Source organism: Chelonoidis abingdonii, chromosome 2 (assembly GCF_003597395.2).
Source record: "Chelonoidis abingdonii isolate Lonesome George chromosome 2, CheloAbing_2.0, whole genome shotgun sequence".
Lineage (NCBI taxonomy): Eukaryota > Metazoa > Chordata > Testudines > Testudinidae > Chelonoidis > Chelonoidis abingdonii.
The window spans coordinates 220,718,643-220,742,373 of NC_133770.1; the positions used below are offsets into that span (position 1 = coordinate 220,718,643).

The 23,731-nt window shown below is 37.7% G+C and overlaps 1 protein-coding gene across 1 annotated transcript in view; it reads right to left on the reverse strand.

The window, feature by feature from the left end:
• Nucleotides 1–3,459: 3,459 nt before the first annotated feature.
• LOC116835853 (protein FAM200C-like) overlaps nt 3,460–23,731 on the reverse strand; it is a 40,300-nt gene continuing 20,028 nt past the window's right edge. Inside the window, 2 exon segments of the mRNA XM_075062020.1 lie at nt 3,460–4,191; nt 4,336–4,733. Of these exon segments, the coding sequence (XP_074918121.1) occupies nt 3,460–4,191; nt 4,336–4,733 (1,130 nt within the window).

The following is a 23,731-nucleotide window of genomic DNA, read 5'->3' on the forward strand; positions in this document are numbered from 1 at the left end:
TGATCTGGTTAGGTCCTGTGATGGTGTCACCGGTGTAGATATGTGGGCAGAGTTGGCATCGGGGTTTGTTTCATGGATTGGTTCCTGAGCTAGAGCTGCTATGGTGCAGTGTGCAGTTGCTGGTGAGAATACGCTTCAGGCTGGCAGGTTGTCTGTGGGCAAGGATTGGCCTGCCACCCAAGGCCTCTTGTTGTTTTCTGGAGAACTAAAACAAATCTTATCATGTTCAAGGTAGAATTCTGTCCTATTCTTCACCAGAGAATACTGAACAGCAAAAATTACACACTACAGAATCATTACTTAGCATAAAGCACATTCTGAATAGGGATATGCCACAGCAGAAATATCCTTCTTGCCTGGGTGCTCACTGATACCACTGAACTACATTCTTAACCTACAGGTATTCCGAAACAATGCAAGTAAGTCACTGTTTGGAAGGACGATTTCTGTAAAACAGAATGTTGCAGATTCAACCAGAGTGTTGGTTGGAGCGATCCCTAGGATAACAGTTGTCATTGAAGGTAGGTAAAATAACCAAAATCCCCAATGATCTTTTGCATGGAGTTATCCAGAAATCATCTTGTTTTCTTTAAAGATGATCATTTAGAACAGTGGTTCTCAAACTAGGGCTGCCACTTTTTCAGGGAAAGCCCTTGGCGGGCTGGTCCGGTTTGTTTACCTGCTGTGTCTGCAGGTTCGGCTGATCGCGGCTCCCACTGGCCTCAGTTCACCGCTCCAGGCCAATGGGAGCTGCGGGAAGTGGCAGCCAGTACATCCCTCGGTAAACAAATCAGCCCGGCCCGCTAGGGACTTTCCTTGAACAAGTGGCGGCCCTAATTTGAGAACCACTGATCTAGAATGAATGGAACAAAACTGTGCTTATATTATGGGGGGCGGTGGAAAGGGGATCTTCTGCAGTTGTGGGGCAAGGAGGAGAGTGAAGCAGTAGCACACGGCTACATTGGAATCATCTTAATACCAGCGATGCTGCATGCTGGGCTGACTCCTGGCTCAAAATAGAACAAAGTCACCAATCTATGGTTCTATGGCAGTGGTAGACAATCTGCAGCTTGTGGGCCACACGTGGCCTGTCAGGGTAATCTGCTGGTGGGCTATGAGACAGGTTGTTTACATTGACTGTCCACAGGCACAACCGCCCACAACTCCCAGTGGCCATGGTTCACGCAGAGACGTATTGGCTGCCGCTTCCTGCAGCTCCCATTGGTTGGGAATTGTGAACTGTGGCCACTCAGAGTGGTCAATGTAAACAAACTGTCTCGTGGCCTGCCAGCAGATTACCCTTGTTGGCCAGAGGTTGAAGCTCCCTGGTCTTGCCACCATTCCCCTGGCTACAACTCCGACATGCATTTTGTTTACAGAAACAATCAGAACAAGCACAAATTACTACCCATCATAAGGCATTAATTCAATCATTGCTGAAATAGTCCTTTGATACAGACATGTTCAAAAATTCCTAACATATAAACACAATACAGTAACTGAAAAAGGATGATCAACCAGTTGCAGAGTGAAAGTCTAAGAGGAGATTAATTCCAGATATTAAATCTTTGCAGCACTCCAGACTCCTCAGTTTGAAATCTCATGTCTTCCACCACTAGCCACAGAATAACACAATCATTCTGGAAGTTCAGTCTCACCTACAGGAAAGAACTTGTCCCATCATAGCAGGAACAAAACTAGCACAGTGGGATGTTCAGTACCCAGGCTGGCAATAAGAGTCATCAACCAAAGAAGCAGTGTTCTTACATGTGAGTTTATATTTGGGAATGTCATCTTTATAAATGTCTTTCTCAAACTGTTTCTATACCAAACTACATGCATAATGAGTATAATCAGTTCAAGCCAATGGTGTGGCTTATCTCTAGAGTACCTACTCATAGTTACTGAAACTTTATAAGCATGCCGGAGAACAAAGAAATGAAGCTGAATGGATTTTCTCAACTTAACCTTCTGATTACTTAAATAGCTCCTCCAACAAGGGTATCTTCTGAATGAACACCTTGTGTGACAGGAGAGAGATCATTACAGATGTAATGACAATGACTCTTCTCCAACTATGGCCTAAAAGGAAACCTTTTTTTTTTTTGCAAGGGCAAATCTACTAGTCTACATAAATAGACTTTAATGGATCAGAGAATGAGTGAATTCCATTAAATATATCAACATTGTCAAACTTTTTGTTAAAACACATTTACATATTGAGAAAACATTGTGTAGCTAGGCCATAGGAACAAAAACAAACTTGTTGTCAGATTATATTTATGCTCTTGGAATCTAGCTAGCACATGAACTTGGCACTTCATAGGTAGATTGATAGATGTAGGGTCTTTGGGTTGGATAAGTGTGAACCACTAGTGTAGTCAAGGGTAAACAGAGTTTACCCACTTCTTATTTGGGGAATAAGGAGTTTACTTTAGGTTAGTTTACCCACTTCTTTTTTCTACCACTATACCACTGCTATGAACCCTTATTTACAGGCTTTTCGCTATAAATTCCAGTGTAATATACTACTTTATGCCCCATCTCTAACTCATGGACATATTGGCAAGAAAGAAGAGGCATAAATCATAGTGTGTTATAAAGAAATACAAGATGCCTGTTGATCATTTTTAAATTTGAGGAATATGAAGAATAATTTCTTTTCTGCCTATAAGTTCTATGATTCTGTAATACTCTTTGAGGCAGGAGAGATGGAAGAAAGTTGAGAATGGAAGAAAGATGGGAGTTCAGGGAATCCACAGTTAATCAGTGGAGGTGAAGGAGTAAAGCTAACATGGCCTTTGGAGAGCTTTAACCCAGAGCATTAGGAAAGTTTGGGGATATTTTAATGAATCATTGGTACTTGAAGCCCAATAGAATTTCTGGTGCATTCATTTATAGTGTAGAAAAATCAAATCAGTGGATAGCTTTGGTCCACACATATTCATCAATGAGCAATCACTGTGGGGTGGGGTGAGATGAGGCTGAGTGATATATAAAGAAGAGGACAATATAGAAGTCTGTTTAGAACATTAGTTCCAAAACGTTTTGATAACACACCCCCTTTTTAATTTTTAAGAAACCTTCATGCCTCCCACCTCTCCTGTACCATCATCCAACCCCCTTTTAACAAATTCAATTTGTAATTTAAAATTAAAAATAAACACAAATAGTTTTCTTGGAATGAAAATTAATAAAAATGTAATTTAAAATAAGAAATAGCATAAACAAAACAAATTTAATGTGAAGGATGTTGCTGCATTTTCTTCATGAGTTGGGAAATCCTAGGTTTGAAACATGAAAGTGCGCAACGCAAATCGTTTTTGACATCCAGTTGATTCCTTTGTTTTATTTTTATTATGACTAAACTTGAAAAGTTTTTTTCAGAGAGGTACTTTGATGAAAATGGAAGAATAATATGTAGCACTTCTCCATCTTTTGGGTAAATCGGGAAATATTTTATCCACATTCCTCCAGGCTTAAGTTTTTGAAAATATCTGTCACACTAGAATCATATTTCATTTCGAGTCCTTGTTCTTGCAATACTTCTGGCAATGAATCGACATCAACATTGAATGGATTACGTGCTAATTTATGAATGGGGTTGCCAGAAAAGTTGTCTGGAAAATAGCAGGTGAATTCATTAGCAAGGCAGTCCAGATGAAACAAAATTTTGTTCTTCGGATCCTCTTTACAAACGTCAGCGAGTGATGAAAATGTTGGAAAAGACAAAAAGTTAGGCATCTGAGCTTGCATTCGACATTTCCAAATCTTTATTTTTTCTGTAAATGCTTTGGTGGCATCATGGTGTGCTATAGTGTTTGCAGCATTGTTTCTCTGCAGCTTCAAATTGAGATTATTCAAAGATTCAAAAATGTCCACGAGGTATGCCAATGGAAGTTGAAACATTTGGTTTGTAAACGCACAATATAACTCTTGTTTTTTCTGTTGCTTGAAGAAAATTTCCACTTTGTCTTTCAGTTCGAATAATCTCAAAAGTATGTTCCCTTTGGAAAGCCGTTGTACCTCTGTGTGAAACAAAAGAATTTTGTTATCCGCTCCCAAATCCACACAAAGAGCTGCAACAAGTCTCGTATTTAAAGCTCAGTTCTTCAAAAAATTGACAACTTTGATGGCCAAATTCAATGAGTCACCTAAGTCACCTGGAAGGGTTTTAGAAACCAAGACTTGTCTGTCTATGATGCAGTGAGTCGTCGTTACAACTGGATTTTTTTCTTTCACCAATGTCACAAATCCAGAGCAAGAGCCAAGCATTTCTGGAGCACCGTCTGTGCAGACACCAACCAGTTTTTCCCATGAAAGTCCATTTTCTTAAAAAAAGTCAGAAACGGTTTTCATAACATCAGAAGCCTTTGATGTGGTCATCAATTTCTTCGAAAAAAGCAATTCTTCTTTTACAATTCCGTCATTAATGAATCGAATGTAGATGAGATGTAGATGACAGTATTGTGCTACATCAATGCTATTGTCGCACTGAATTGCAAAAAAAGGAGAAGCTTTCACTGCCTCCACAACTTGAAGTTCTAGATCTTTTGCCATGTCATAGATGCAAAGTTTCACAGAATTGTCAGAAAGAGAAATTTCTGATTTTTTTTCTGTTTCAGCACCAAGCATGGTATCAGCTGCTTTTAACAAGCAAGGCTTCATGAGAGTTTCTCCTGTTATATGCGCTTTCTTGGTTTTAGCGATGAGCAACAACAGTTCATAAGATGCTTATACACTTTGGCCGATACTTGATAAAAAGCCCCAGTAGTGTCCAGCTTTGTGCATTTTAACTTTTGAAGTTTATCAGCAAAAAACTCTTTTGGTTTGTCTTTCAAAGCACTGTGGTTCTTTGTTAAGTGTCACTCAAGATGACTAGGCCTCAAGGCATCATTGTTGGGAAGTATGTGGCATACTATGCATTGAGGATGATCGATCTTGTTTGTTTCCATGATGGTGAAACTATATTTAATGTAGTCTTCATCGTAGTTCCTTTTTTAATCGTAGCCATAATATACTAATAAAAAAAGCTATAAAATAAATGTCCTGATTTGTGAATAATAATGGATGCAAGTTAATTTGAGTTACAGTGAATGTTTATTTACTACTACTATTATATACGAACAGGTACTGCCCTATATATACCACACCACCAGTCCAGCAAGTAGCCGGTCTTACGCGGTGAGTGGTGGAGGTAACCACTCCCATGATAGAACAGTCTCAAACACTCTCGCAAGTGAGCTAGGAAGTTTTAAAAAGTTCCATCACTTTCTCCATCTTTCTTCTGCCTCCCCACTGACGAAAACGGCACTCCTACAATCAACAGGCAAAAAAAAAACAAACTCGCATTTCGTGGTATGAAATTTGAAAACATTGCAGTTATATACTTTCATTTATAGTTGTATTTTTATTATTATTGTATTTTGTTATTGTCTACTTATATTCATAATAAAAACCGAGAAGATTGTTAATATTTTATTGTAGTTAAATAATATAAGCTGGTAATTGGACACTTTCATGAATAGTTATTATTATGTATACAGAATATGTATAATTTATTGTCTGTTGGTCTATTAAATAAATAAAATATTTTTTTTTACGCTGATAATTTCTTTTTGTTATTAAAATTTCACAGCCTCTCATCCCCCTTGGAATTTCTTCAGCCCCCCACCCCGCAAGGAGAGCAAGCCACCCAGTTTGGGAATTGATGATTTAGAAAGTATGGTCCAATATATGGCAGCAGCCCATATTCTATATAAAATACCCGATTTTATTCATTAAAAGTGATAGTATTCTACATACAGTGAGGAATAGGGACCAGGAAGACAGTACCAATAAAAGGAATAATAAATATACAGCACAAATATATCTTCTCTGCAAGGAAGGCCTAGCTTACTTAATTCATCACAGCATTTGATTCTGCACCCTTTATGACTTTTGGAGAGCTCTCTAATTTGTATCACACAAGAGATGGTTTTAATAAATAAAACATTTGCATTGAACCAGGGCCGGCTCCAGGCCACAGTGTGCCAAGCGCGTGCTTGGGGCGGTATGCTGCGGAGGGCACTCTGCCGATTGCCAGGAGGGTGGCAGGCAGCTCCGGTGGACCTCCCGCTGGCGTTCCTGCGAAGGGTCCGCTGGTCCCGCTGCTCCGGTAGAGCATCCACAGGCATGCCTGCGGGAGGTCCACAGGAGCTGCAGGACCAGCGGACCCTCCGCAGGAACGCCGGCAGGAGGTCCACTGGAGCAGCCTGCTGCCCTCCCGGCAACCGGCAGAGCGCCCCCCGTGTCGTGCTGCCGTGCTTGGGGCGGCAAAATGGCTAGAGCCGGCCCTGCCTTGAACATATGTTGACATCCCATCCTCTTCAGCTGGCCTACTGGAGGATAGTGTGTTCTGTACCTAACTGGCAGGAAAGCACTTTTGGTTAGTTGCTCATTAGTAGGACAGGCTCTGCAGTATGCTCCAGTTGCACGGCCCTCTCTCCTGTAATGGGAGCTTAATCACTAAAGGCCCTTCTATAAACCCACTTTAACTGGCAGTTTAAAACAGTCAGAGTATACTAGTGAAACCGATTGTAAGAGTTTTGGCTTATTATCAGGGGTATACAAAACTGCCCTTTGAGATAACTATATTTTTCATAGGTATTTGGCAACAAGAGGTAGTGTCTACTGGAAATAAATTTTACTCATTCCTCTCCTCCCTATATTCAATATGATTAATATGAAGATGACAATTCACATAAATCACTAATCGTCACTGTTCTCAACACATTTACCAGATAGTATTGCTTCTATCCTCATTTTATATTTATAGGACATCTAGGGACTGATTTTCAAAAATGACCTCCAACTTGTGGGCTCACATTAATCATGCCAATATATTTGCATGTGTAAGACACTTTTCGTTAAAGCCCCTTGAAGCATTTTACAATGATTTATTAATTAAGCTTCAAAACACCCTTAAGCCTCACAAAATAGGAATATGTAGCTATTGTATCACTCAATTCTGAAATGCAGGCACCTTTGGAGCAGAGCGAAGCAGCTGTTTAAAGCACACAACAATACACAACAGTTTAGAAGAAGAATTCTATGTCTTACTGAAATTGTAGGAGGAATCTGAGTAATTGAGTTGGAGTTTGGCCAGGAAAATGGGGTTAACATCTTTGCTTTTACAAAAAAAAGGTGCTATGGGATCTTAGATTTTACAAGAATCTGGTTTTACATCTCATCCAGAAGACAATAGCTCTAATTCTGCTCTTAGCTACACCAGAAAAATTAGAAGTGACTCCACTGAAGTCAGTGGAGTTACATCAGTGTCTCCTGCCAACATATTGGGAAAGTCAGCATCTAATGAATCACTAATGCTTCCCACAACATCCAGTTATTCCCTGCTTAACTTGCGAGATCAACTAAGAACACAGCACAAGTCTGGTTGTAGGCTCATATCTAACTATGTTCACTGGACAAAGTCGGATAACAGAATTGAACAAAAGAAATAGTTATAATTAGAAACCTTTATGTCTATGACTCAGGGCCAGATTCTCAAATGGTGTAAAATGAAAATAATTTATGGAAATATTAGACATGAGTACTGATGGCTATTTGAATTATTTTCACTTGTTCTTCTACACGTTGTGTACATTCTCTTTAACTTTAATGGTATGACAAACGTCACATAACACACTACATATTTACTCTGTTCAGTTATCAAGATCTGTGTTACTTACTAGTATTTTATTTTATTTTATTTTAAATATGACATTAAAATGCACAGCTGTTTCAAATGGAACATAAAATCCACCAAAAAGCCAGATTTGCAGAATTTTGTAGAAAATTGCAAACATTCAGCTGTCATCCTACCATCCATTATAATGAGTATAAATAACCTCCATTTAATATGTGAGGATTTTTTTAAAAGATGTTTGCATTGAAAGAGAACTCCAGGTGCTTTTAGAGTTATTTGGGACATTTTCCAGTTGACAATATGGAAATGCTGCCACTTAAGCCAGGGAGCTTGTTGCTATGGGGACACAAAAGCAGCAGCATTTGATAACTTGGCAGTTGTTACACTGGCAAAGAGAGAAACTCAGCGACAGGGACCGTTGAATAATTTCAGGTGGATGTGCACTAGGGATGGATGAAATGGTTCAGAAAATAAAAAAAAATGAAAAATAGCTTTCTTTTCAACTCACAATCTCTCCTTCACATATGGTCTTTTTGGTATACTCTACTGGCTCAGAAGCTTTAACACTTATGAAACTAGTAGGAAAGACAGCCCTATTGACACACATAATAATGGATTCATAAATGCATTTTAGGATGGATATGAATTAGACAGCACAGTGTAGCAGAGATGGCAATGAGATATGAAAGCAGAAAAAGCCAATGTAAGTTTTGGTTGCTCACTTGTTAGTGTATGCACAATATGCCTCAAATGGCATGTAACCAGGATTCACCACCGAATTTGGTCCGCTGGTTGGATCATTAGCTTCCCTGGCCTGGGTCAGGTATTGATGGGAAGTGCAACATGAACGCTGATTCATGCTCCCAACTAAGAGATGTCTTAGGCTAGAACAGGGAGGTGATAGTTCCTTTCTAAATCACTCTGATGATACTATAGCTAGAATATTATATCTACTGCATCTCAGGACATAGAAAGTTGTGGACAAACTGTAAGAAACTCAAAGAAGAGTTACAAATTGATCAAAAGCTGGAGGGACTGGTTTATAATGAAAGACTAAAAAACTAAATTTGTACACGTTGGCTGAATGGTTACTAAAAAGAGGTATGATAACTGTCTAGAAATATTTGAAGAGTATGAATGTCAGAAATAGAATGAAATGTTTAGGACAGTCAAAGATATCCTTGGGAGGAATTGGGGTGAAATGAAGGAAAGAAAAATCTAAGTTAAAAAATATCTCCTACAGTGAAACCTATTAGATTGTAGTATAGTCATTGTCATCTAAGGGGAATGGTGAATGCCTCACTGAATCATTATAAATGGGACGGGACAATGCATAGTAGAAAATATACTTTAGGGAACAATCATTCACTATCAGGAGGTAAACTAGGTCATGCAATAGGTCTTTCTATCTCTAATCTTGGAAGGCCAAGATTTGTTGACCTTACTGGAACAAAATTCCAATTAATATTTGTAAGGACAGCAAGCTTTGACCTATGATTTTATGATTAAGCACAAATAATCAATACACCAATGACAATACAATAGTGCATTTGTGGTAGTGCAGGGAGCTATGGAACAGTGATCTTGGATTCTGCTGTATCTACCAGTATTACATATTATGTGTAAAGGAATTACATATCAAGCCGCTAGAAATACTTCAAGTGTGATCTCCATAGTCTTGTATCTTTGTTCCAACAAATGAACTTTCTCTGTTCCCTTTTCTAGTTTCTTCTTCCAGTATGTGCTCTTAAAATTATCCCATTCATTTGTAAAGTGCCTGGATTTGTTTTTCTTCTCAATGCCAATACAAAATCAAAGATATAATACACACATAGGGCTAGATTTTCAGAGATCCCGTGTATTCACAATTCCAGTGGAAGTCAATGAGAGCTGCAGGGCACAATATCTCTGAAAATCAGCCTATATGTAGATAAATAAAGAATAGCGTATGGATGTTGTACGTGACACAACATAAGAGAAATCTCTTAAGAGACTGTGAACTAATGCAACTACATTCTTTATGATGCAGTCCAACTTGCAATCACTAGGCCATCTCACCACAGGGGATAAACGGGAATTGAGAGTTATTGAACATTGCCAATTTTCACCGTGAATTTTATTTAGCACAGATGTTTCCATAATTGTGACACACTGGGAAAATCCACATGCTCAATAGCCCTCAAATTCATGCTTCCATCTGTGCAGTGTGATGTGCTACAGTTACTGCACATGGCTGCAATATAAAACATACAGGAACACTGTCTGGCACAAGTTCTACTGGAAGATTTTTCCTAGTACCATCTGTGCTTTTTTATTTACTTCTATTCCTGTGTTTCTGTATTTGTATTTAACACAGTTATAAGCAGGCAATATAGATTTTATATGTGCTGGTGAAAATGAGAGGGTATAAAGGACCATATAAAGTTGGTAGTAGAGTTATAAAGCTCTCACAAGGGATAACAGCTGACAGAGTGGGATTTAATTGTGGCATCTCTAACAGTTTTCCTATCTTCGTCACTGACTCAGTTTCGACCCACAATGGCAGAGTCTGAAAGTTGTTACTATATCCATGCCAAGGATTGTACCTGGATTAAGTTTCAGGGCCAAGATTCAGTTTGATGACACTGAAAACACTGGAAGTGTTCTTGTGTGATTTGGCCCAGTATGGTGGAAATCTTATGAATTCAAATGATCTTGAAAGATTTCTGCCATCAGGTATTTGAGATCAGCCATTCTTATCAGCTTCCATCCATGTTCAAATTGGTTTACCAGTTAATCTGGAACCACAACAGTGGGGATGGGTTCAGAAGCAGGGATTAAATTAGGGGTTTTTTCATTCCTTTTAAATTTATAGTGGCTTGAATTGGAAGTTTTAGCCCTTCTCTTTTTATTACTGTTTGCTGGGTATTCTCTGGCTCATGTGGGATGAGGTGGTAGACTCTGTCCAGTTTGAAATGGCCAGTTGCACACATCACAAAACCTATCTTAACTGTGATCAGTCTCAGCAGAGAAGCAAAGATCTGAAAAGCCTGTAAAATGAACTGTTCTTTCACCCCTTCATGTGGGTCCCTAAAGGTTGGCCCTGACAGACATTGGAGGGGAAGTCTTCAGAAGCTGGCCATGCCATTGATCACTATCTTAGTTAAAAGATTTCAATTTTCATGCCGTCAATTTAGCAATAAACTGTATGAAAATAAATCTTACAGAAAAGATACCAGAACATTAGTCTTGGAATTTCTTACACTTCAACAACTTGCAATGGCATATACATACATCACATGCAGTCAGAGGTTATGAGGTCTCACTCATTTCTATTAGTGGTGTTTTTATTCAATTCAGTTGTAAATGTCTCATTTTTTAAGTGGTTTGCTAGATGGCTAAAGCTATGGAACTGGACAGGAGGGCTAAGCATAGAGGATGACATGCATTTGTAGTTCTTTTGTCAAAAATCAGATTGCAATATAAATATCACTGATAACAGCTGAATTTTGAATAGTTTTCATTCTCTTTCCTTTTGGTCTCTGCAGTATTTTCTCTTTCCCAACATCCCTTCCTTTGTGCAATAGTGTTGTATGTTCGGAAGAAGAAAAGAATTATATATAAAAAAAAAAAAAGCACAAGAGAAGGTAAGTCTTCTATTGTGCTTTTTGTATAATTCTTCTCTGCTGCCAAACATATAACCTTTTTTGTTGCATCCTTTCAGAAACAGCATTGAAAGCCATATCAACACAACTTCATCACATTAAATATAGAGGGAGTCCACCTTTCTTCTTGGATTTCATTCTGTTTATATTCTTGTTTGAAGCCAACTATTAAGTGTGCCCATTATTTATTTGGGGCTTGATAATTTATTTAGGCAAAGTAAGAGATGCTGCACAAATTGCACCACTGCAGGAAAGGTTGTTCCTCCCTTTGTCTTTGTTCTAAGGGAGAGGTAGTAATTTGATGCTTTTCTGTACCAGGAGCAAATGATGATACTGTGACAGTGTACCCCATAAGGCTTTATGGGGGGGGTAGTGCTCATAAATGTATGTATGAGATAACTGGAATAGGATTTTGCTACATATGCCATGTAACATATCTATGTAAAGTTTATGATCTATCGGTTATGTTCACCCTAGTTGTATGCAGGCACCATTTGTGTGTTCAAAGTTATGAACATTGGCTGTATAATTGCTTGATTTCTAAGTAGCCTTAGTTAGAACATTTGGACACTTCTTGGGAAAGGAATGTGCAAATTAGGTGCTCAATCAGGAAGCACTTAACAGACAAAAGAGCTTGGAAGGCTCCAATCCACATAAGAAGTCTTCCTGGAGACATACAAGATACCATGTGAATAATGGCTTCTGCCTGTAAAGACTGAGTCATAAGTGGACATGTGACTTGCCCAGGTGACTCCAGAACTCCATCTTGGACTTTGCATAGGAGTGAGGAGGGGGAGTCTTCACTCACAAGAGAAAGTCTATTTAAACCCATGGGAGACCCCTCCATTTTATATTCAACTGTCTAAAAAAGGAGCCTCTCCACACCCTCTCCACCCCAGGGTACTTAAAGGAAACTGGAACAAAGGACAGTAACTGTAGGGGGTGTGAGTGATTGCTGGACCCAGATTAAAAGGTGAATAGTCTGTAAAAGGGAGCATTCTGGAACTGGTGAGGATCTTATCTGTATTTAGTTTGATTAGACATAGATTTGAGCATTTTATTTTATTTTGCTTGGTAACTTATTTTGTTCTGTCTGTTACCACTTGGAACCACTTAGATCCTACTTTCTGTATTTAATAAAATCACTTTTTACTTATTAATTAAGAGTATGTATCAATACCTATGGGAGCAAACAACTGTGCATATCTCTCAGTGTTACAGAGGGCGAACAATTTATGAGTTTAACCTGCATAAGCTTTATACAGGGTAAAACGGATTTATTTGGGTTTAGACCCCATTGGGAGTTGGGCATCTGGGTGCCAAAGACAAGCACACTTCTGTAAGCTGTTTTCAGGTAAACCTGCAGCTTTGGGGCAGGTAATTTGTTGAAGAAGACTGGAGTGTCTGGCTCAGTAAGACAGGGTGCTGAAGTCCTGAGCTGGCAGGGAAAACAGGGATAGAAGTAGTCTTGGCACATCAGTTGACAGCTCCCAAGGGGGTTTCTGTGATCCAACCCGTCACAGATACCTCCTATGCTGGCTGGTTCATTAGATGGTGGAGCTAAAGTTACACCAATTCTATCCCTCCCTATCCACATATTATATGGGGAGAAGTAGATACACATTAGTCTCTGATTCTTTTGTGTCCAGGGTAGCCTTCATATATGTATAAGTGCGTTCGTGGGCATTTGTGCGTGTGTTCTTATGCCGCCTTACTGTCTTACATAAGCATGAAATATGACTTACAATCTAGCCATTAATTTTGGAAACAGCCAAATTCAGGCTACTTATATTTGAATCAAAATATGATCCACAGTCTTATTTACTCCATAATGAAGTCAGTGAGAATTCTGGTGTCCAAAGACTGGTATTTGTTGTAGGAAGGAATGCTACATCCAGTTATCAGATAGGACAGTAATTCTGCTGGTAGTTCAGACTCAAGGAGGCGAGTGTAAATAATGGCTAAAGCAGCAAATATGTGGGGGAGAGCATCAGAGAGTTTGATGGAAGGGAGTAGGAAGCGGTGATTGGTGATGATATTTGTTAATCACTGTCTCTGGCAAAATAAAGTAGCAAAACAGAAAGTGTGCCAAGAAGTACAAAGGGAGAAAGCTAATTTCAAAGTCATCCAAAGAGTCCAGAAAATTTGAATCTGTATTATTTTCAGTCACTCTCCCTAAGCGGCCATTGATTCCAGAAGCACCAAGACAAAGAAATCAGCTGTGAGACAGTTTTACACCCTGACGCAGTAAATCCTTGTTGAGGCATTTGCACAAACTGCCCTAAAAATATCAGTCAAAGGAGGAAAAGGGTGGACACCCAAGGACAACAATGTTGTCATGCCATTTAGAAAGGAAAACTTTGTCTCAGAAGGAAATGGGCCATCAAAACAAGAGCCCAGGTGGCCATGATAATGTATGTATAAACCAGTCAAAAAATAAATGCGCTTCTTGCTTGTAGATAAATATAAACATATGGCTAAATCCTGCTCACACAAGGAGTTGCACTGATGGCAATGGGCATTCTCATGTGAGTAAAGGGTGCAGAGTTTGGCCTATGAATATGAAACTACACTTCATAGAAAACATAACTTTTAAATAATCTACTTATTCCACAGCAAGTGAAATATTTCAGAAATCAAATCCTGTAGTGGCAATAGTGAGATGTCGAGCAATCAAAGACAGAATTGGTGGAAAGATACAAGGACAGTTTTAACCTATTAATAGAGTCCTCTGTTCATTCACTGGCTGTAAGTATATATTGCATGTTACTGCAGTTGCAACTAAAACCATGATTCATTGGCGTAAGCTCTATCTTGTGAGCTAAATAAGAGTCTTCCTCTGGTCAGCAGGATCTGTATAAAGTTTCTGTCAGCAGAAAGCCCTCTTTATCTAACATTTTATTACAATCTCATGTACAGGCAACATTCTGAAAACAATGGGTTCTATATAGTCCTTTTAGTTTCCAGAAAAAAAATAATAATCATGAGACTGAAGGTACCATATTGTCTAAAATATCCCTGAGTGCAAAAGGGATTAGTAGAATATTGTGGGTGATGGAATATCTTTAACTGGATCAACTTGTGTTTAAAGAGACAAGCTCTTGAGCTCCACAGAGCAATTCTTGTCCGTTTCACTGACGGAAGCTGGTCTATCTTGTCCAGAGGTTCTCAAACTGGGGGTCATGACCCCTCAGAGGGTCGCAAGATTATTACGTGGGGGAGTTGTGAGCTTTCAGCCTGCTTCACCTCCATCATTTATAATAGTGTTAAATATTAAAAAATGTTCTATTATATAAGGGGAAGTCACACTCAGAGGCTTGCTGTGTGTAAGGGGTCACCAGTGCAAAAGTTTGAGAATCACTGATCTTGTCTCTCTCATATCCTGGAACCAACACAACTACAACTACAACAACACTACAAATACGAGAATACTAACAGCTACCTTTATATCAGCAGCAAAACAAAAAGAAAAAAATTGTGTAAGTTTATCCTTCTCCAATTTCTTTCTGAGTTGTCCACCATGTTGTGCTCTACTACTTATCTATCATAAGCGTAGCTGGAGGCATTATATTATACCGGCAAGATTTTTTAATCTAAGTAATGAGAATCTAGATCACTTTCTTAAAAAATGTGCAACTCCCCAAAATTATATATTTATCCTTGTAACTCAAAAGAGGAGGCAGATAAGTGACAGAGTACAGAGGATTAATAGACTACAGCTATGACTAATCCACTGTGGGTGAAAAAAGTCTCTACTGTATCAGACAAATAATACAATTCAAACGTATGTGCCAGGTGTATGTTTATTTTGGCTGCTCAAGTTGAGGTATGTGTATTCCAGCAATGGTCTTACTTAGGGTTAAGCAGGAAGAGGGGCCCATAAAAGAAAAAAATTAATCTACAACTCACCATGTTTGTTTTCTCTGATTTTCTTTAAAGAGTTCTTCCTTAGAGTCACCACCAAACACCTGGTTCTTAGTATGACCCGTTCGGGAGGAATATGAATTTGTCTAGATAGCTAATGGAGTGATTACTATGCACAGTGCAGATATCTATTAAGAGTGGATATTTTGACTCTGGCTTGTCTCTAACCTTGCCCTCTGTGCGTCAAGATAATATTCCATAAAGATTTAATAAGATATAATGAGTAAGTGAAATTTATGAAGCATGCTTATGGGATATTTTTCTTACACTAAGATTTTAATTCCTGCAGGTCTTGGACATTAAAATAAATGGAGATTCATTTTACAATGTCAAAGGTAACTAACTGCAAGTTGTTTATTTAAATATCGCTACTCATTTTGCACATGCAAAAAACAATGATGTTTGGTATTTAGTATTTGAGTCCTTGGGAACATTAACAGTGCTAATTTGGTACATTACCATGCTGTACCTCTCAAAAAAGAGGGCGAAAAAAACCCTATTCCCCTAACAATGCACTGATTACAGTAATAATGTAATGCTCTGAAAATATCCCCTCTGTTTTCTCAACCAGGACTCTGGAGCAAGTGAAGAAAAGAAAGACATCCTGTAACCATGCCATCTTCAAGTTTTATATTAAACCTAGTGCATGCTGGGAAAGGATATTTTGGGACGTGGGTAGGAAGTGTTGCGGGAAGATATGAGCAGAGGACTTTTGGGCTTTAATTTGGACTCTGCCACTGACTTACTATGTGGTTATGAGGCAAATCATTAACCTTTCTGTTTATTTGTTAAATGACTATAACAATAGTATCCTACAATAGAGAAATATGTGAGGCTAAATTAATTAGGGCCAGATTCTGCCTGCACTTTAATTGGGTGTGCAGTAGCATAAAGTATGTCTGACCATCTCAAACTCTGCTCCCCTGTACTCCTTCAGGGACACAGGCCACCCCCAAAAGGGGTGTGTATACTCTGTGCAAGGGCCACCCCTCTGTATTGCTCAGAAGTACTGGGATTTCTGCCTCATCATTCTGTCACTAAAGCTCTGTGGATTCAAATGTCTTACTCTCAACAATGGGTTATGTTGAGTTATGGCACTTTGAGATCGCCAGATGAATGATGTTGCATAAGGGCAAAACTTCAATTAGATATATAAGGTGTTACTTTGAAATTCGCAAGAAAGGCCTATATTTGGGCTTTCACAGACTGCTATATGTGATCATAATTTTCCAGTCAAGTTCTTTGTGAATATACCAACAAGAAGATGAAAGAGGCAATCTTCTATTTATCTCCTGTTGAATTTATACCTTCTTTTCTGCTCCTAATAACCAAACACTACTGATACCAGACAAATAGGAGTTGCCTGAACCTATGAAGCGTTGCAGTCATTTCAGTACCAGAATATTAGAGAGACAAGCTAAGTGAGATAGTGTATTTTATTGGACCAACTTCTGTTGGTGAGAGAAAGAATAAAAATAGGGCTGTCAAGAGATTAAAAAAATTAATCGTGATTAATTGCACTGTTAATAATAGAATATCATTTATTTAAATATTTTTGGATGTTTTCTACATTTTCAAATATATTAATTTCAGTTACAACACAGAATACAAAGTTTACAGTGTTCACTTCATATTTATTTTTGATTACAAGTATTTGCACTGTAAAAAACCCAAAAGAAATAGTATTTTTCAATTCATGTAATACAAGTACTGTAGTGCAATGTCTTTATCATGAAAGTTGAACTTACAAATGTAGAATTATGTACAAAAAAAAGTCATTCAAAAATAAAAATGTAAAATTTTAGAGCCTACAAGTCCACTCAGTCCTACTTCTTGTTCAGTCTATTGCTCAGACAAAAAAAGTTTGTTCACATTTGCAGGAGATAATGCTGCCCGCTTCTTGTTTACAATATCACCTTAAAGTGAGAACAGGCATTTGCATGGCACTGTTGTAGCTGGCATCACAAGATATTTACATGCCAGATGGGCTAAAGATTCATATGTCCCTTCATGCTTAAACCACCATTCCAGGGGACTTGCATCCATGCTGTTGATGGGTTCTTCTCGATAACAATCCAAAGCAGTGCAGACTGATGCATGTTCATTTTCATTATCTGAGTCAGATGATACCAGCAGAAGGTTGATTTTCTTTTTTGGTGGTTCGGCTTCTATAGTTTCCACATCAGAGTGTTGCTCTTTTAAGACTTCTGATACCATGCTCCACACTTCATCCCTCTCAGATTTTGGATGGCACTTCAGATTCTTAAACCTTGGGTCGAGTGCTGTAGCTGTCTTTAGAAATCTCACAGCAGTACCTTCTTTGAGTTTTGTCAAATCTGCAGTGAAAGTGTTCTTAAAATGAACAACATGTGCTGGGTCATCATCTGAGACTGCTGTGACATGAAATAATGGCAGAATGCAGGTAAAACAGAGCAGGGGACAAACAATTCTCCTCCAAGGAGTTCAGTCACAAATTTAATTAACACACGTCCTTTGGAATGGTGGCCAAAGCATGAAGGGACATATGAATGTTTAGCGTATCTGGCATGTAAATACCTTGAAATCTCGGCTACAAAAGTGCCATGCAAATGCCTGTTCTCACTTTCTGGTGATATTGTAAATAAGAAGAGGGCAACATTATCTCCTGTAAATGTATCCAAACGTGTTTGTTTTAACGATTGGCTGAACAAGAAGTAGAACTGAGTGGATTTGTAGGCTCTGAAGTTTTACATTGTTTTGTTTTTGAGTGTAATTTTGTAACCAAAAAAGATTGCACTGTGGTACTTGTATGAGATGAATTTATTTTTTTGAGTTAATTGCATGAGTTAACTGCGATTAATTGACAGCCCTAAATAAAAGATATTGCCTCACCCAGTTTGCCTGAATCTGTCCACCTAGTTCAAATGTACCTACTGAAGCCTAAATTCTGCCTTGCAGGCAGCCAGTATGTAATCCAAACACTAAAATATGGAAAACCTGGAGGAAGAAGCTTTCCACAGTGATCTCCTCTGAGCAAAGAAGGAACCTTCATTAATGAGATTATGAGACTGACCAAAAAAATATTTTTTTTATCTATCCCTTTCTCTTTTCTTTGTGTTTGAAAGAGAGAGAGGGTCAAAATTACTTCTGTTTTTTTTTTTTAACAAATGTGTAAATATGAGCCAGATCCTAATAATTTTATGGGGAATAGTTATGGAAAGTGAATTCTTAACTTCAAACTGTAATTTTTTGTCCATATCGTATTTTGAATTGGGCATTGAATTGTACAACTAGCAACTAATGCTGATCTGTTCAGTTATATAAATTATCCATTTGGGAACAGAGACAAAGCCCTGGGGTTTATACAACTAACCAGCACTGTGCATGGTGTGAATTAAGGGTATTTGCAATACAATGATTGTGATTCATTTGCGGACCCTGGATTATACATCAAAGAGATTTTAAACTATTTAAGAAAATAAGTAAATCTAAGAATTTTATAAACTGGTTGTCAACAATTTGCAAACAGAAATAATGATGAAAACCGTTGACTTACCCAGCTATTAGTGGTAATATATTCAGAAAGCTCTAATAATAACTATCACAGGCAGCATTTGATAACTGACTTCATATATATGGTTTATTATTTGACAGGTTATCTATTAATTCGAGGGTGGAGGGGTTGTTTGTAGTTAATTTCCTTGTCTTTTTAATTAACTATACAAATTGGAATTTTTAAAGAAACAAATGGAAAAATACAATTATATAATTGAAATAGAATACAAGAAATTTTCTGAGAATACATTTTCCCAAGACGTAAACATATCTTTTAGAGATTCTGCATTGACTTCCATGAGCATAGAGGCAAAAATGAAATTAAAGTGCTTGATGTTAAAAAAATAAAATAAAAACCTGGCACCTAAAAACATATATCTTTACAAATCAAGGAAGTTTACTTCTGTCTTGACTTCTGGACGAATGTGGAGACCACTAGGACCTGACCCTACAAATACTTATTAATACAAGTAGTCCTGGTGAGCTCACTACAAGGCTAGCTGCTTGAGTGAGGATATCCAGGACCAGATAAGTTGTCCTTTCACAGGCAAAAATTCTATCACTGTAAATAGAAGTTTTGACTGAGTAAGAACTCAGTGAAAACTAAAGATTTCAGGATTGGGCCTATATTTGTGAAATATGTCCTCAGTTGTACAGAATTGCATACACATTACACTGGGTAGCTCCTCCTTCTACTTTTGTTAAAGTGTTAGTCCTTTTTCATCTTTTCAAAAATGATTAATTCTTATTGGGCTTCAGTATTGGAGTTCAAATACCCAGAGACAGGGGAATTTTAATACCTACTATTATCTGTTTCTATCTTGGAGCAGCCCAGTAATGTCAGCATTGCCACTGACATGCCACATGTTTAGATTCCGCTGTGTTGGCCCAAGGTTATATATGCTGTATCTACTCTGCACCATTTAGATGCAGGAAATAAAAATCATTTCCTCACCAGGTACTCCCTAACGGCTACCTAGGCCACTGGTGCAAAGTTCACCAAACAAGAATAATTTAATATAACTGAACTAAATAGAGATGGATTTTGTGAAAACTTTTGTGGATCCCTAATCTCTCTATTGTCCATTGTTTATATCTCTGTGTGAACTATGATCCTGGGATATAGCTCATTCGGTATAGAGGGAAATGTGTCACTGTTACCTTTCCTGACCTCTGCAGGTTATGCTTTCAAGAATGACAGATAAACATTGAGTTCTGGTGATAATCATTTGTAGTGCAGGTGTCAAAGTATCTGCTGTAACTACAAGATGCTATATGAAGCTGTAGCCATGTCAGTCCTAGGATATTAGTGAAACAAGGTGGTTGTGATAATGTCTTTCACAGAAGAAGAGCTCTGTGGGGCTTGAAAGCTTCTCTCTTTCACCAACATAAGTTGGCCGAATAAAAGATATTAACTCATTCACCTTGTCTCTGTAAGTTGCCAGGCAATTTCAACATTCCCATATGGACATCTAATCCAATCCATTCTGGGATATTTGCCACTAGTCTAGGTGCTCTCCAATTTATCTTTCACACAGATGACAAACTACTGGGCCAAATTCAGTGATATGCTCTGGTTGTTTTGGCCAAATGACAAAATGCATCCATAATAACCGTAACTTAATCAGCTAATTAAACTTAGACTTTCTAGCTGCTTTGCATCACTGGAAAGGCACTAAGTAGCCAGAGTGTTTTGGTAAATCTGGCCTGCAATTTCCATGTCAAAACAGTAAGGATTTCCATAAGACCTGAAGCACAAGTTTGTAGGTTCTGTATTTATCTAGCTTCCCCCTTCCCCCTCCCCGTTGTTCTTTGTGCAAACTCAGAGGCTAACAAGAAGGCAGCTAGATGGTTTTAGTAACTGTAGAATACTTTTCAGAGTAGCATCCGTGTTAGTCTGTATCCGCAAAAAGAACAGGAGTACTTGTGGCACCTTAGAGACTAACAAATTTATTTCAGCATAAGCTTTTGTGGGCTATAGCTCACTTCTTCGAATGCCTAGAAGACAGATAGAAGATATTTATAAATACAGAGAACATGAAAAGGTGGAAGTACCCATAGCAACTCTAGGAGGTCAATCAATTGAGATGAGCTATCAGCAGGAGAAAAAAAACCTTTGAAGTGATAATGGAGATGACCCATAGAAGGTGTGAGGAGAACTTAACATGGGGAAATTGCCACCTTCAAATCTGTCACTGAGTGGTTAGAGAGGTTGAAGTGTTCTCCCACTGGTTTTTGAATGTTATGATTCCTGATGTCAGATTTGTGTCCATGTCTTTTGTGTAGATGTACATTTATTCTTTTGCGTACATGTACATTGGCCATACCGGACACTCTCTATGCAAAAGAATAAATGGACACAAATCTGACATCAGGCGTCATAACTTTCAAAAACCAGTGGGCGAACACTTCAACCTCTCTAACCACTCAGTGACAGACTTGAAGGTGGCAATTTTGCACCAAAAAAACTTCAAAAACAGACCCAAAGAGAGACTGCTGAACTCGAATTAATATGCAAATTAGATACAATTAACTTAGGTTTAAACAGAGACAGGGAATGGTTGGGTCATTACACTAATTGAATCTATTTCCCCATGTTAAGTTCTCCTCGCACCTTCTATGGGTCATCTCGATTATCACTTCAAAGGTTTTTTTTCTCCTGCTGATGATAGCTCATCTCAATTGATTGGCCTCTTAGAGTTGGTATGCATACTTCCACATTTTCATGTTCTCTGTATGTATAAATATCTGTGTGTTCCATTCTATGCATACGAAAAAGTGAGCTGTAGCCCATGAAAGCTTATGCTGAAATAAATTTGTTAGTCTCTAAGGTGCCACAAGTACTCCTGTTCTTTTTGTAGAATCCTTGCTTCCTAGGAGTAAAGTAAGTTGAGCAATAGTAACTACTGCAGCTAGCTGAAAAATGCTTGATGGAATAGTTATTTTTTTTCCCATCAGAAACTGCAGTTTCATCAAAACTGAAAGATTTATGATAACATTGATTTTCATGAACTTGTTAATGGAAAAAGTCTAAATGAATATTTTTATTTTTCTCATTTCAATTCAGTAAAGTCAAAATATTTTATTTTGATAAAGTAAAAATGTTTCATTTCAACTTTATTGTTTCAATTCATTTTGTTTCAACTCTATTATATTTAGTAATATTTCAACATTATCAAAACAAAACATTTTTACAACACTGGTCAGAAAAACTTTGACAGAATAATTCTTTTTATCAGAAAATAATGTTCTAGCTAAATCAGAATGCTTTGCAAAATTATGTTTATTTCACTGAAATTTCATTTCAGAGAAAGAAGAGAAAAAATAAGTTCCTACTGTGTCCAATGTCCCATTTGAACATTTCTGGAAGAAAAGATTTCAATTTTTCCTTTCAAATGAGTTCTATTTTTTTTATTATATATTATGTTATAATATAACATTTTAAAAAGTCAGACTAAATGATTGTCAAAATCAAACATTTTGATTACACCAAAACAATTTTCTTTTGACTTCTTCCATAGAGAATTTTGAAAATTTTGGATTCCATTCTGAATCAAAATGAAAACAAATTCTGAAATTCTCAAAGTCTTGCACAACATGGAACTTACATTCTCAACATGGAACTTCCATGAAACTTCTTGCACGACACTTGCACTGCACTGTTCTAGTTTTAACCTTACTGAAAGAAAAGAATTTGACATAATAGAAATTAAATATTCCAATGGTTTCAAATAGGGTTGTTTTTTCCTGAATTTTCCTCTTATAGGAAATGTCAAAATTTTGACTTTTCATTTTGATTCAGAAATATCAATTTATCACAGAAGAGAAATTCTATTTTCTGACCAGCTCTAGTAAGTACTTACAAAACATGAAGAAGTAACCTCAAATATATTGGTCAGCAAAATTAGCACTCAAAATTAAAAATCTTCTCCATTACATTGTTTTGTACCAGGTTACATCTGTTGTGCCACATTACATTATTTGCAGACAGCTCCATTATGTCAGGTAACCAGTTCCATGAAGAACTCATGGACTGTACACCTCACACACCTTCTTGTTTGTGGTGACTGAAACAATTTTTTTTTATTATTCATTTTCAATTGTTCTCAATCTTTCTCAAATGGGCATCTTTACTGTCCTATGATCAGTGGTTGCCTTTTGCTAGTGTTTTGCAGGTTATGCATGACACGCTGCAGAGAGGGAGCTCTGCAGATCTCCTCCTGCTAAGAATCCCATAGTAACTGAACAATGCTTATTGAATGAATCAGAATGAGGACTCTTTTCCAGGTAACTTCAAACATTATTCTCCGGCTTTCATTTATACTGGAAAGCTCATGTCTCCTAAGATACACTACACAGCACAGTAAACAAAAACAAACTTGCCAGCAACTTAGTAACATCAGCTCCTGACAGTAACATTTCAAATCTGAATTAGATAGATTCCCACACACACACACTCCCTGCAAAAACTTTCAATGTTTCATAATCTGGGACCTGTGAATATCCATGGGTTGTTTGACCTTCAGAATGTGTTTGTAAAGCTGTTCACTTAATTAGAGCAACTCACTCTGACCCAGTCCTGGAATTGTTTTGCACAAAATAATTCATTCAGAGGAAAAGGCTCATCTAGTTATTCCCAGTTTCTGTGAAACCTTTGGTGGTAATTCTTATTGGCAGCAGTGAGTTGTGACATTTATCAGTGAGGTGAGGCTGAGCAGGGTTCCTGACTGATTAACTCAGTCAACAAGCTGCTCATGACTCCAGCCAAGTATTACTTAGTTGTCCCCTCTCCCACCCCTCCACTCCTTCAGTTAAAGAAAAAAATAGGGAGGCATCCTTTGTACCATATTTTTATTTTTACCAGTCTACTTGAGGTTGAAAAATGGAACATAGACAATTTTTTTAAACATTTTTTTCTAATATGGAAGTGTGTCAAATATTT